This window comes from Coloeus monedula, assembly GCF_965178545.1.
Source record: "Coloeus monedula genome assembly, chromosome: 2".
In the NCBI taxonomy this organism is placed as follows: Eukaryota; Metazoa; Chordata; class Aves; order Passeriformes; family Corvidae; genus Coloeus; species Coloeus monedula.
Window position 1 is genome coordinate 25,122,880 of NC_138782.1, and position 15,848 is coordinate 25,138,727.

Below are 15,848 nucleotides of genomic sequence, written 5' to 3' on the forward strand. Positions count from 1 at the left end.
TAATTAGCATCTAGAGACAGAAAAATTCATATCTCTCTTAACTCTGAAGAAACTTTAAATGACAACAAATAGTATAACATACAGCTTTCAAATATTTTGCTTCCTTCTCAAAAAAGACCCCAAAACCACCAAACTGAACCCACAAGTCAGGTATGAGGCAAGCAGAAAAACCAGCAACAACACTTCTAGGTTATCATGGTTATCTGTAGGCCCCTAATCACCCTTTGCTCCCCTGATATATGGAATATTCGGTTCTTTGCTAGAAATACAGCACTGCAAGCCACACTGACACTGCAGAGCATCATCAACTCCACCTGGGGATTATTCCCTGCATCCCTTTCATCCCCAAACAGTTTGGGACACAACCCTGACACAAGGACAAGCATAACAGATCCACTACCATCATTTCAAGGGAAACTAGTTAATGTAAACTTCTGGACTTCAGGAAAGCTTTCAATACTGTTACTCATAGTATTCTCTTGGACAAAATACCCAGCATACAGCTAGAGAAATACACAACACAATGGGTGAGCAACAGGCTCAAAGGTCAGACACAAAAGGTTACAGCAAATGGGGTTACATCAGGCTGGCAACCACTCGGCAGTGGGGTTCCGCAGAGCTCCATTTCAAGGCCAGTTCAACATCTCCACAAATTACCTGGGTGCAAGACTCAAAGGGATGCTTAGTAAGTTTGTTGATGACACAGAACTGGGAGGAGCTGCTGACTCCCTTAAGGGCAGAGAGGCCCTGCAGACAGACCTCGACAAATCAGAAAGTTGGGCAATCACCAACCTATGAAGTTTAACAAAGGCAAGTGCCAGATTCTGCACCTGGGACAGGGCACGCCTGGTTGTGTGGACAGAATGGGGAATGAGAGGCTGGAGAGCAGCAACACAGAGAGGGAATGTAAGTCAGCAGCTCCCTGGCCAACCCTGTCCTGGGGGGCATCAGGCACAGCATCACCAGCTGGGCAAGGGAGGGGATTGTCCTGCTCTGCTCTGCACTGGGGTGGCCTCACCTCGCGTGCTGGGGGCAGTTTGGGGTGCCACAATATAAAAAGGATATAAACCTATTAAAGAGTATCCAAAAGAGGGCAGTGAAGATGGTCCTTGAGGGGAAGCCTCACAAGGAGTGGCTGAGGTCACTTGGCTTGTTCAGCCTGAAGGAGATTGAGGGGAGACCTCATTGCAGTTACAACTTCCTCGTGAGGGGAAAAAGGGGCAGGCACTGATTTCTGCCCTGGGGTGCCCAGTGACAGGACCTCAGGGAATGGCCTGAAGCTGTGTCAGGGGACATTTAGGCTGGATATTAGGAAAGGGTTCTTCATCCAGAGGGTGGCTGGGCACTGGAACAGGCTCCCCAGGGAAGTGGTCACAGCACCAAGCCTGACAGAGTTCAAGAAGCATTTGGACAACACAGGGGCTGAACTTCGATGGTTCTTGTGGGTTCCTTCCAACTCAGGATATTCTACGATTCTGTGATTTCTCCTTCTGGAAGGGCTTTGAAGGGGGTTTGAGTCTCTTGTTGACATCAAGCCCCCAGGACCCCAATACATCCAGCTGCAAGCAGAGCCTGTCAGCATTCCCAAGGGAAGCCCTGTCAGCCAGAGCCACCTCTCAGACTTAAATCCAAGGCCTATCCCTGGCACACGTTGCTCAGCCCACATCCCCTTCCCACCCCCCAGCAGCCATCCCTTCTCACAGACACTACCTGCCAGGCTCTGCTGGCTCCTTCTCCCACGGGAGGGGGCAGCAGCAGCCAGCAAAACGCCACAGAGACATCCCAGGAGATGGTTTGCTTCGGGGCTTATTTTGGGTCGGCGTATGTTTTAAATGAAACTTGATCATTTCTGACGAGATGTGTTCCTGCAGCCCTGCCTTGCCCTCCTCCAGTGTTTTAGGATGGTGCAGGTTGATTTATCAGTGACAGCACAAGAGGGCGGAGAAGCAAGTCAATGTCTAAATGACTGAAGACTGAGTAGGAAGCAAGCATTATGTTAAGGGGAAGCTCAAATATTTAACTATAATACACATATTTCTGCACAAAGCTGTGGGAGACAAAAGCTAACACGACTTGGCCATGTAAAACATCAGACAAACACAGAACAGAACCCACGCTCCTCGGGTGTTACCAAGCTCCAACAACCAACAGAGAAATGCTAACAAAGAAAAAGAGGATTGTGTAGACAGGTACTTATCTGGGCACTTTGGGTCACATCCTGACATGATGCAGATCACCAGGGCAGGAGGCAAAGTCTGCATGGCCAAATCACAACACTTGTGACCTGGGCACACGGCATGCCAACTCCTACCTACAAACCCAGGCATTTCAGCAACTTTAGTGATCGATACCAGGGCAGCCCCCCAAGCTGCTGTCACTCACCTTTGGCTGCAACCCTCTCAAACACCATCCAGGAGGGGCAATGTATTAAACAGAGATGCAGTGCAAAAAGTCACAGGCATGTGAAAGGATACATCCCCAGGATAACTGCTTCAAGGCATTTGATAGGTAAGGACTCCCTGGTCATTTCTTTTGCTGTCTCCATTAACCTAGAACAGAAACAAAACATTTTTCAGTCCTTCCAGCTAGAGTAATCAAAGAGTCCTCTCATAGAGCGAGAGCCAGGCACCTCCAGTTCCTATCTCAGCAAGAGCTGGTGAACTTGATTCTCCCCTTCAGTGACTTGCCAGAGTCCTCTTGACTTCTGGAGGATGACTGGAGCAGAAAAAAAAAGGAAGATAAAAAAAAAAAGATTATTTGGCATCCCAGTGCCTTCCACCTCTGAAGGTGGATGGGAGGAATGCAGTCCTCTCTGCCTCTTGCAGCAACTCCATGAGCATCACCTCAGACTGTAACACAAAGCCCCGCTGAACTGCACAAGCTGGCAGTCAGGGAAATCCCAGGGCAGGACTGAGTTTAGCTTATTTTCAAAACAACCCTGGCTCTCCTCTGGCGACAAAAAAAACCAAACCAAAAACGAACCAGGAGAGGATGGTTACATAGCCCCCTGAAAGCTACAAATGCCTCCATAATCCCATAGCTATGGCTGCAGACCAGAATTTATTGCCTTTTTATAAAGCCTGCTCTGCAGAAAGCTCCACCAACACAGACACTTCACACCACTACAAGCTGAGTTATTGTCTTGCTGCTGCTCCACATCTCCTGTGGACAGGGAAAGTGGCAAATGCCACACAATTTCCTGCAGGAGTGCAGGAAACTATTCATGCCCAGGCTTTTGCACATTCACAGAGTTTAGTTACATTCTAGACTGTATCTTTGGAGTACAATTATTTGACAGGGACACAACACCATGACAAGCAACAAGCAACCTCACGTCAGCTGAGAAAGCCGTTGTGCCAGACTGACACTGCACTATTAACCTAGTAGGTAACCTATCCCCTTCCACAAACAGATCCTGAAATCCTGGACAGTTTGGAAAAAAAAAAATACTGGAAGGAGCCTAAAAAAGGCCAGAAGAGGCTCATCCAATGACACACCAAAAAACTGCCCCCTAGAATAGTCACAGCTGAAAACTAAGCCAAAGGATAACTTCTTCTTAGATAGTCTTCTCTATCCATATCCTTTCCCTGGGAAGAGCTTTTGTAAACAGATCCCTACTGTAAGGAAACACAGCATTAAATGACAAAAATATTTGTATTAGAGAAGATTATGAAAATATGCATCCAAAACCATCAGAGTCTGTTTCCCCCACTTTCTGATTCACCCACCTCATGCATTTTAAACCTTGTACTGAGTGCAAGTGACAACAGAGCTTCCACTGCTATTACAGCCTGTCACAGCCATTCCATGTCCCATTTATCTAAGTTAGAAACTATCTTTTCATTTGTAAACAACCACCCCTTACACTCTGCCTGCAGTACAGAAGACTAATTAGACTTTGCCTGCCTCCTCCACACTCACAATCAGTCACAGAACCCCACAGAACTGCTGGAAGCACAGAGCAGCCCCGGCCAGGGCACACAATGGGGCTCCTTCATCCCCCGCAGAGGCTCCCCAGTGCTGGTCATCACAGTGGCCACTGCAAAGCCCCATCTCTGTCTCAGAAGTGTTACATGCAGATGAGGCGTGGGAGGTAACCATAAACAAGATAATCCATTGAATTTCCTATCTTCTAACTACATGGGAGTTACAAAAAAAAAAAAACCAACAGAAAAAGACAGCTGATTATGAACGTGCATCATGAGGAAAAATGTCAGCTTGTAAAGTTATTTATCTTCAAGCTCTTTAGTGTGACCTGTGCCTGGTTAACACAGTCTGAGGGGTAGGGGCAGGGCCAGCATCTCCTCCTCAGGCACACGCAGCAACCTACACCTGGATCCAGGAGCTGCAGCAGGACCTGGCAGCTCAGAGACACCTCTGGAGCAGGACAGTGATGAGGGTCTGCGCAAGGGGAGCACCGCTCAGGAGGCACCACCAGTGCTCAGCAAACCAGCACCCACCTGCAGCCCTGGGGCAGGCTGTGCCCTCAACACACATCCATCCTGGAATCCTGGGGAATACTCTGCAAACAGTTTGCTTCCTCTCTGCATTTACAGCACACACCGCAGGGTTTATGTGCATGACCCAGTTCAAGAGCCACTGAGAGTTCTTCCACTTTTAACAAGTTTGAGTTGAAGCATGGGCTTAAACCCTGTGTTTGTATTGGAAGCAGAGCCTCTGGAGAATCCCCAAGCCACTGCTCTGCCCAAGGTAGCACAAGCCAAATCTAAATCACTCCTCACAGATTATTTTTCAGTCTACTTTCAACTGGCTTCTCAAAAGCCTGGGAACCCACTAGCTAATCTATCCTATACTTAACCTTGCATCTAAGAAGGTCCCCTAATGTTTAAACTAAATCCTTCCCTTTTTGCAAATTATATCAGGAGCTATTTCTGCTCTCCACAGTGGGTATGGAGACCACTTATTATCTCTCCTCTTGCTACAGACATTTGTATATGCAAAAGACTGTAATCTACCCTCTCCTCTGTGAACATGAGAAAGCAGACACCAATTTTTATTTAATTCTTCCCTCACTCTCCCAGAAAGCTTCTCCTTTAGGTTATGATTTCAGGACAATGTTTCTTTCAATTTTGGAATCCCTTCAACTTCTCACAGTCCTTTGGCTAAGGCCACAACAGTACAAACAGACCAATTTCCTTCTGAATCCATCTTTCGGTGTGTATTTGCAACCAAGTCAGTGTGCTGTTGGCTTTTCCCTGTTGGCCCACACTGAATTGGGTTCTGGTGGTTTTTTTGGTGGGTTTATTTTGTGGGTTGGTTGGGAGGTTTTTTTTGTTAGGGGTGGGGATTTTTTTGCTTGGGCTTTTTTGGTGAATTTTGTTTGGTTTCTTTAATTTTTTTAAGCTCATCTTCTTCTTTGCAAAACTAGCCTTTTGTTCTCCACAGCTGGCTATTCCCAAACCCTCCTCTGCATTTGCCCTCACTAAATTATCTCCTGTTTGTTCCAGCCCAAGAGATCACTCTGAATATCCCAATTTCACTTTTCAAAGCCTTGTCACTTTGTCCAGCCTGGACTGCAAACCATCCATCAGCAAACAATTAGTCTTACCCATACCACTAAGAAAAAACTGAGCTGGGACAGACACTGCACACTTCAACTCACAATCTCTGCTAGGAAAGATTGATAAAGTGACACTTTCTACGTGCTGCCTTTCACCAAGTTGGGTCCTTACATTAAATAGTTTTATTTAGACTCAAAGTGGCCTTATCAAAAGCCACACTAAAACAAGAAGTTACTATACCCACGTCTTCTCCCTGGTTGACAAAAGCTCTTTCACCCTCATAGAAGAAAATTCTCAGAAACAAACCATGCCCAACAATATTAATGTTGCCTTTCCCTTCCCTTGAACTGCAGATAAACTCAAAGTTCCTAGACTTATCTTTTTAAAAGCTGCTATCTTTGCCTTCCCCAGCACCCACCCTCCCCATGCTCCCTATCACAAATATTAATGGTTGGAGGCTGCTTGTCAGCTCTCTAAGGGATCTATGGAAAATGACCTATGGCAAATTACAGACCATTCAGCTCATTTGAAAACAACTCCTTACAGGTACTCTTTGATTTGTCCTTTCCCCCTTTTCTCTAACTCCTAAATTCCTATCACACTGTCTCAGACGTTAATAATGACCAAAAAGTCTGCACAGTTAAACTTGTGAAAGGAGATTTAAGGAAAGCAGAAAAGAATTTTAAAATAGCATCAAGCATTTCAATCCCCTCCCTTAGCAGAGTTTGCTTCTGGGATTTTCCTTAAATCTTGACAGTTACCTGAAAAGATTTCACATGTATAGCTATTCCTTACAGTCTTATATCAGACAGCTGGGAATTAGCCAAGAGTCACCCTCTCTCCACACTCCAGTGAGCATGGGGGGCAGCCCATCTCTTCCAGGAACTTAGGGGAGACTGCTACAGTCAAAGACAAGCACCTTTCAGCTTCCCTTTGTGGCATTTACACCACTATCTGACGTCTGCCAGGCAGATCTCTATTCCAGACCACAGTGAACACTTCTGCCTCTAACAAACGTAGCCAACAGGAACAGGATGCTTGTTCCTCCCTCAAGATCTAGTCCCTGGCAGACAGTGATATTTCCTTGTTAACTGATTCAAATTTATTTCAGTGTTTTCAGGAGCCCACCAGGACTATCTCCCTTGCTTTCTGCAGTAAGAGAGGCCCTGAAAGGAGCTGACTTTGCCTCTTTAGGATGCTTTCTGTTTAAAATGGCAGTCTCTAAAGACAGCTCATGGGAACCATGGATTCCTTTTGCTCCCAGATTTTTCACTTGGGCACCCAATTTCATATACAGGCTAGAAAAATCTTAAAACCTTTCAGCATGCCTAGAACTGGAGGATCTCACCAGCTGGCACTGATCATACTGGAGTCCCTTCAGAGATGACCATGCTTAGGAAAGGCTCCCCATTACCTTCACCAAAAAGACTCCTACAAGACTGAATAAATGTTTTTATTAGTGAGACCCTTCAGCACATTTTTCTACAAAATTCTCCTTGCACGGGCACATGTACTTTGTATGAGGTCCATAAAATCTCCCTCTCCCAAGTTTTTCTAAGGCTCCTGACAGTTTCATTCATGATAATGAAGCCAAGAGAGAAGACAAAGGCACCAACAAGAGCAAAAGGAGATAAAACAGCAGCATAAATCTTGTGAATCTTCTCAAAAACAGTGTTTCAAGAGCAAAAGCATTTCCACCACATGCTGAACAGCACACCGTATCTGTAACGTTCCCCCTTTGTGTGAGAGAGAAGCAGATGTTCAAATGCCTTCTGCAGTCTATTGTCTGGAAATGGTATGAGCCCATTTTTCTTTACAGCCCCATCAGTGTTCCCTAATAACATGGTGTGTGGAAACAGTATGATTTCCTGTCTCCCCTTCCCTGTTATTTGCTTGCATCGTTGCCACGTGACAGCTCCTATCGCGCTCCTTTATTGCAATCGATTACACATTTTTACATCTGCAGCCACTGAACGTCTCTCACTCCTCACAGAGCAGCTTCTGGGCTCTGATTTCTCAAAGACCACAGAATCCACCCAAACATCCATTTCTGCTTCAGTTGTAGGTCCCCTGTTCAGCTGGCACTTAACTGGAGGGGACAGTACAATACCGCACCTCACCAGATACTCTGTGGAGGACAAAGAGATTTGTTTCTCACTGTGCCTCACGCCTGCATCCTAGAACAGAAGCTGCCAGAGGGCTTATCTCTCCTTGTAAACCCAGGAGTAACAGCTTGTTGACATTGAATTCACAGTTACAGATATTACTAGATATCCAGGCACTTTTTTCCTAAAGCTCTTACATGATCTAAGCTTGGAAGTTTTAAAAAGAATGGCTATGTCAGTCAAAAGTACCATTTTTTATCAGACTGGTAGTACCAACAAAAGTCGTAATATAGGTTTAGCCAGCATAATCCTGCATGGGAAAAGGAAAACCAGTCCTACTGGTGTCTGAAACAGTCATACCACATGCATGCACACATGGATCAGCAGAGCTGAACTTCACAGGGTGTCCTTTACCTACTTAGCACAAAAAGGTACATCATGAAGCCAGTGAAGGGCACTGCCCCTGGTTAGGATACCTGTATTAGCAAAGCACTCCTACAGTGGATGTAGCTACACCTGTAAATTTGGATTTTGTGCAAATACAGCCAGCTCAGGAGAGGTGAGACCCAGACACATTTTCAGACACAGTTTGCCTGCACAACAAGAACAGCACACAAAGTTTACAGGTTCACAGCTCTGCCACCCTGACTCACACAGCTACGCCAACAGAAATCTAACGTTTCCAAAAGTGCTATCTGCAGTCTAGACAAATCCACATGGTGTCTGACACTCTAAAAGTTAAGCTGATAATAAGAGTGACTTTTTCTTAAAGAGATTGTAAATACTGAGTTATAGCAAGACTATATCCCTTAATGAGTTCCTATAGATAATTTATGCTATTCCTCCTACGCTCAGCCACGCATTTTTATTTTCTCATACATCACACTGATGCTGGCAGTAAATCTCTACAATATCTAGTCCTCTCTCCATAATAGAAAAACTCATTAATATGCCCCAGCTGCTTTAGGACACTTTCACATGAATTTATGAATATTCAATTTCCATCTAGTACTCAGCTTCTTTGTGTCCAGCCACTGCTGTCTTGAAGAGAGGCTGCCAAAGATCTCGTAATACTTTCATTAGCTTTGAGCCCTCACATTATGAAATCAGCAATATGTTTAGCATCAATAAAGCTCTGGGAACAGCCTCATTTTTCAAGAGCCAGTGGCAATTGGAGGCTTTCAGCATCTTGCCCCATCAACTTGCAAATGGAAACTTTGTGTTGCAGCAAGTGAGGCCTTTCACACCACAGAAATGGCTCAGAGCAGCTCCTGTCACCTCAGCACAAGATGCCTGTCATTGCCATACTGGGAGCAGATTTCTTGCAAAGGGGAACACACCTCTCAGAAAAAAAAAAAGAAAAATGGGGTGTAGGTGATTTTTCAGCTTTGATGAAAACTGACCTGCACACCAGATGAAGAAAAGGAAAGTTTTCATGCACACCTCAAAATTACAGAGCAATCAACGCAGTATTCACACAGAATCACAGAAGCTGGGGCTGGAAGGGACCTCTGGAGATTATCTATCCAACCCTCCTGCTAAAGCAGGTTCATTTAGAGCAGGTTGCACAGGTAGGTTTTGAGTATCTCCAGAGCAGACTCCATAGCCTCTCTGGGCAGCCTGTCACCCTAAAGGTAAAAATTTTTTTCCTCACAGTCAGATGGAACTTCCAGGTTCAGTTTCTGTCCATTGCCTCTTGTCCTGTCACTGGGCACCACTGAAAATAGTCTGGTCCCATCCTCCTGACTTGGCCAGGTGAATTTTAAAAGATCTGAAATCTAAACCAGAAACTGTAAGTTTCGTAAAAACAACTGGAATTTTGGTTTCATAAAAATGACTGGAACTTCAGACAGTCTTGCATGCGTTCTCCTTCTCAAAATTGGAGAAACCAAGACAGGCAAGTGTTGGAGCCCTACAGCAGTACAACAGGATCTGGGCAGCAACACGTGCTCCTGACAGCTCCACTCCTCCCAGCACTCCCATCTGCCCAATCCTGGAGCAAAGCACAGGTCTCAGGAATTCACACTGCTCCAGTCCAGCACACATCATGTTCAGGCAACTGTGCCTGGAAAGCTGGCAGCCCCTGAGGGGTTGGAGCATTTCCACGGTCTCCATCCTTAACTCCACAGAAGTCCTTCTGCCACCCCATTCTAAGAAGTTCCTAGCAGCAACAAGACAAGGAGAGGAGTCAGACACTCGTCCCCAGGCAAACTCTAAGGCAGATAAGCAGAGGAAATGGCTCCACTTGGGAGAGGATTCAAAGCCACAGGCACATCTCCAGCTGCAAGCACTGTATCTGTTCACTTCTAGGAAAGAGCACCATCCTCGAAAGGCAGGCTTTTATCCAGTGCAGGAAAATGACGACCTTTTAAGTGGTAAGTGCTGAGCATAATTCATTTTCATCCTTCACTTCCTTTGAAAAAAGTAATGGGACAAATTTAAAAATGACTGAGCAGCTTGAAAATCGGTTTAAGCTTCTGTAAACCCATCTATCATTCAAGGCACAAGATTTGTTTTAAACTAGTTCCACCAGAGCAGTGAACATTAGATAAAGGAGGTGAGAAAGATTGCTGTCAGCAAGACGAAAACCTGAAGCACAAAGCTGAGATGGGAACTGGAATTTTAGAGTGAGGGACCATTAGATTAATGACAGAGAGCTGGGAAGAGCTAGAGACAGACCAGTCTATGGGAGTAATTACATTCTGCTTATCTAAATTTCACCCTAAAATAAAAGCATAATGTTGTCAACACCCTTCCTGCCCTAACCTGCTAATTTATTGGGTTCTGTCAAAGAGATGTCCTAAGTATGCTGCAGTTCTAATGTGCAAGAGACCCCAGTTCTCTGCTGCCAGGCTCCCTGGGCACATGTTCATACTTGCACTGCACAACTCATCACCAACCAGCAGAAGTCCGCCACATGGAAGGAGCAGCAAGATGAGCAGCAAGGGAGAAGCACGGACACAACTTAAACAGTCCATTGTGATCCTTCACGGAAAATGACTGTGCCCAGGATGTCAAAATTCCTGCTGCATTTTGCACAGCTAATCTCTTCCTACCACCCACAAAGGGTATTACAGCACAACCAGAATATCAGGACTTAATCAGTTTTCAGAAAAACAGCCCAGCACCAATAAACAGAGAGTTTTCCCACCCCTGTGCATGCAGCTCTGGCCTGCAGCCAAGCAGTTCCCACACAGCTGCTGAGCAAGAACAGCCCTTCCACTTGTTGGCTCTCGATGGTCCATTTGCCACCCAGCAGCAAGCTGGGACACTCCTCACAAAGGCAGCAACACAGGCAGCTTTGGCCCTCCCACAGAAGCTGTGGCACAGAGGAGACAGCCCTCCCATGCCATGGTGCTGCAGTGCTTAAACGCCAGGTGATCAGGGACAAGGGCACTAGAGCAGCTCCAGTGACACTTACCCACTTAGAGGTCTGGTTTTTCTGATCTCGAAGAACTGTGTTCCCGTGTGATTGTATCTGTATTTCGTCTGTCAAAGGAAAGTAACCTGAGCAGTCAAACAATAAAATAACACTGCTCAAAAGGTGAATTCCAGTTCTGAGTTCCTGCTGAAACACAAAACAGGCAGTAAAAGCCATTGACTCCCAGATATGAAACACTGGCACATGAAATAAAGCAAAACTTTTCACTTGTCTTTTAATATAATCTATTAACAGCACTAGGTGCAGAGTCAGGTATTAAGGTTGTCCATCTAAATGACACTCAAATTCAGCATTTGAAGGTTATAAATTCTCTTTTCCACTAAGTCCCACTCATTACTATGTTGCAAGTTTGAAAAAAAGTCTCGCACTTGGACAAGAGAAAGCTTTCATAGCCTACCCAAACCAATCAGCATAATCCATGGTCTGAAAAAACTTATTTCCTTTAGAAGTCTTTTAACTCCATCAGCCACGTAGCTCACCTATGACCTGTAAACCAAAACCATTGCAGGTGCATCCATTTACAGTTAGGAAATATAAATCATTCTCTATAAAATACAGTGTTCTTGAAATGAAAACAACCAGCTACATGCAAATCAAGGTCATTAGTTAACACTACGAGTATAGCAGAAAAGTTCATCACAAATGATGCCAGATGATGCCTAATCTTGGCACCACTTGCCTAGAAGCACAGGCTGCCATGCAGCAGCCACCAAAAGCAGTCTCTTCTCTGCTCCTTGAGCATTGCTGTTCAAGCAGTAATGCAATAAATCAGACCAGGAAACCAATCCATTCGTAAAAACAAAAACAAAACAAAAAAACCCAACAAAGCTTTGTAAAAAAATTATCACACTGCCCTTACTTTTGCTAGGTTACTTTTCCAGTTGAACCTCTTTTCTAACCTAGTTCCCAAATTCTATTCCCATTAGAATGCTCATGCCAGTAAAGCTGGCAATACCAAGGCAGATACCAGGGCAGAGACAGGTGACCCCATGGAAGCAAAAAGCTGCTTGCAAGGCATAAATAGCACAGCTGCTGGGCGTATAACCATAGCCTAAATAAAAACTCCAGCTCTCAACAGGATGCTCTGAACTGACTTCAATTAGAGTTCAGAATTCTCCACAAACAAGGCTTTACTTCCCTCCTGCCTTCAAAACCTAATTCATGAGGCCCTTTCAGGGTGCTCTGCACAAAGCATACATCCTCTTTCAGCCCTCAAAGGAAGCCCAGACACTGCTCCCCAGCCCACTTTGAAGCTTTTCTGAACACAGATCCAAACCCTGTGCCTAAGGCCTGCTCCTGCTACATATCAGAATGCAGCATTTCAAAACCACTACAGGGTGAGGTGGGGGATAATGTAATTTTTGGAGCTCTGTATGACATGGTATCCTCTCTGGCACAATCCCAGCGAGCAATAAGCCTCTTGTCCTGGCCAAGTGGCTGACATAAGGAAGAGAAATGCACCGTCCCCCTGCAGAGCAGGCAGGCCCCAGCCTCCCTCCCCACAGCAGCTGCTGCAGCTCCAGGCCCGGCTGACGCCTTGATCCCAACCACGACTCCCCACCAAGCCAACCGCGCCTGCTATTTTTAGATGTTCTTCCAGCTGCCACCCATATCCTTTCTTAATCCTTGCCAGGACTTTACACTCATTCTTCATCCCCACAGCTTCCCCACACACACGTACACAAAAAGGCAGAGTTTAGAGAGAAAGGGAAACAGAAGAGCAGCATATGGGCCAGCAACCTTCTCTGAAATTATCTGTCAGCAATGGAAACAGTCAGGAACTGGGCATGGGGCAGTGACAGAGAGGCCAGCCAGATGTGTAGATCCCTGATGAATCCCCCAAGCAAGGTGGAACATCTGGAAGGGGGATTCCTTTGGTCAGTTCCTGTGTCATAGGCAAGCCTGCCCACCCTGGGGTCCGGACAGTTGCTTGTGCCCCTCGCCCCAATGATAAGCACTTCCTGCAAGCTGAGCACACAGGCAATCCTCAGGGAGCCCACAGGGGCTGCCAAGGCAGAGGGAGAAAGGGTTTGCCACAACACTGGCTCTCTCTTAGTCGCTTTATGACAAGGTGCCATATTATTTCTCCAGGCATCACAATCCGATCATAATATCCTCATAAATCAACTTCAAAATAAGCACTTCTATTCTCACCAACGTCACTTCAGTTAAAATTTTCAGTATAATTTAAAGTTAATTACATCTCCCAGAGGATTGCTATGACAAGCTCAGTGCTGCTGGTGCTATCACAAATCCCTGGAGGCATCCTTTTACCCCCAAATGATCCCAAGCCCTTGCAACCAGCTAAAGCTTCAGTAAAGTTCTGTTAATTCACGCCAGGCACAAGTCAGCCTTCTTTCCGGAGACCACATGCTCGAGAAGGATACTGCAGCATCTTCATGTAGGTCTGTATTGCCTGAAGCCATTCTGGGATTGACATGGAGAGCTTGTAGTTTGGCACTGGCGGCACCGAGGGCTGGACACAAGAAAAAAGATAAAGAGGTTAGACAGCCACTGCTCCCCGCAGAGCAGATAAGTGATTTACTCGAGCAGCGGCATGTGCTTAGTGCAATACAGTGTGGCAGCACAGATGGCTTAAACCCCACGTGAACTCAAGCAGCAGGCAAAGTCATCCTGCTGACCACAGGGACTGCCCCAGCAGCAGAGCCAGTCCTGTCCCTGCACAGAGAGGCCGTGGCAGACTGACCCTCAGAGCCGCCGGCATCCCTCAAACACCGCCCTATGCAGGCAGACAATCCAGCACAGAAAGCCTGTGCTTCCCATCTCCCCCGCCAGCACAGGGCGGTTTGGATGAGCAGAGTCCCAGTACTGACTCTGCTGTTCTCCCTCCCCCAGGAAGCCATTTCAAGTCTAATTTTTTGCCTCCTTTACCACAAGAGAAAGATAAAAGGAGACAAGGATCCTGGGCTGCATAATTTCCCATCTGCCATGTGTCTGCAGCACACTTACTAGGGAGGAAGAGCATGGTACCTAGAAGACCACCTGGGACCCAAATATTTAATGACATTAAGACACTTAAAGATATAGACTGGCAACATAATGGGATTCTTCCAAAATCTTATAAGGCATCTGCTTGTGCCTAAGCATTTTAAGAAGGCAGGCCCTCAATCCATGTTTAATCCCCACAGCTATTTGGCTCCTGAGCCTACAGCCATGCAGGGAAAGGGTAAAGCCTTGTCCCAAGTCCACTTATTTTAGGGGTGAGACTGCAAAACATGGGGTCAGAAGATATTAAAGTGGGCAGCATGGCTGAAAAGAAGTTAGCACAATTCTCACAAACACTGTGAAGGAAGCAGTTTATTTGAATATTAATGCAGATTCAAATTCAGGAACCAGCAATATGGGCAGCTGTGACAAAGGTGCAAAGAAAAGCATCGGTGGGCCCACATAGCTGTAAGCATAGTTTAAAGCTCATACAGTGACATATCGCTGTCCTTAATACACTTCAAGTCAGCAATTACAGGTAAGAACAGCAAGTTCAAGGTGGTATGGGGCCATGTCTACCACAGAGATATTCCTCTCCAGTTCTCACCTCCATTAAGATTGTGTGTTTGCCTTCAGAGAGTGAGCACCGGTAATCCCAAGGCGACCAAAACCCAGCATTTACCACACACAGCAAGTTACTACAGTCAAATAGTAAATACCCCTCGGAGAAGGGGGAAAAAAGGACCAAACCTTACACTACTGGCACACAGAAAAATACTGTCAGTGGCAAGCAGATGGCGAGGCTTCCAGCTTACCCCCGCCATCCCAGTGCTACACGGGTGCCGGCATGCCTGCACACGTGGGCTTTCTCCTCTCACCAGTGGGAGTTAGGAGCAAGACTCATTAGCACTTCTTAATCACGATTTTCATGCCTAAGCTCTTCATTAGAAGCATGTTTTTGGTTCCACAGGTTCCTTTCTCACCCAGCCCCTTTGAATGAATTATTCGCCTGTCCCTTCTGCACAAAGGCAGACCTGGACTCAACACACCAGATAAGGCTCAAGTTTCAGAAGCAGCAAGGAGCTGACAAAGGGAATTATGGCAGGGCTGTCACACCTTCCCCGGGGTGGCTGTTTCTGCTCCAATATACTCAATCCTTTGCTTCAAAGATACAGAAGCTCAAGGTGCATGCATTGCACTTACACAACACACCAAGACAATGAGAGTCCCAGCTAGCGAGGGGCCTGGCTGGGACCTGGCGAGGTGGGGATTTCATCCTTTTCCCAGCCCTCACCCAGCTGTGGGACCCAGGACAGCACCCCATAGGGATAGCACCTGTGTGAACAGACACAGTCCTTCCTGTAACCCACAGTGGCCACCCTCACCAGAGGACACAGGCTCGGACCACCAAGTGAGATGCTCCCCACCTCCAAGGTAGGTGATCACATCATCGTGCAAAGAGGATGATCATGTCAGACACCAGAGCATAGTCTGGTAAAGAGAACCAGGGTTTTCCCACTGGCTGGCACATATTCCAGTTACCTCAGCAGGCCTGCTGAGCCAGGAGGCCCAAGCTCCTCCAGATCTCAGGCAAGGAGGGCAAAGTGTCCATCAGCCTGAGCCCACACAAGCCAGCACTGCTCTCCTCTCTCCAGCGCAGGGCAGGCAGTACACACACCATGCTGCCAGCCAGGCCAGGCACTGGGGAACCACATGCCTTCCAAACATTTTTCCCTCCCTGATTCCTGCCCCAGCTGCAGCAGGAGCAATCCTGGGCACCCACCCAGCAGGGAGCAGAAGCCAGGGCTGCACAATACCACAAGTGAAGGAAAG

At 46.4% G+C, this 15,848-nt stretch overlaps 1 protein-coding gene across 2 annotated transcripts in view; it reads right to left on the reverse strand.

The window, feature by feature from the left end:
* Positions 1-15,848, reverse strand: part of VASH2 (vasohibin 2) — a gene marked incomplete at its 5' end in the record, with an annotated part of 32,004 nt that overhangs the window by 13,011 nt on the left and 3,145 nt on the right. The window contains 3 exons of one of the 2 annotated variants that reach the window (XM_082303057.1): positions 2,475-2,549; positions 11,049-11,105; positions 13,457-13,545. In XM_082303057.1, coding sequence (XP_082159183.1) covers positions 2,475-2,549; positions 11,049-11,105; positions 13,457-13,545 — 221 coding nt within the window. The remainder of the gene's footprint in view (positions 1-2,474; positions 2,550-11,048; positions 11,106-13,456; positions 13,546-15,848) is intronic. The other variant, XM_082303058.1, reaches the window with a different exon arrangement.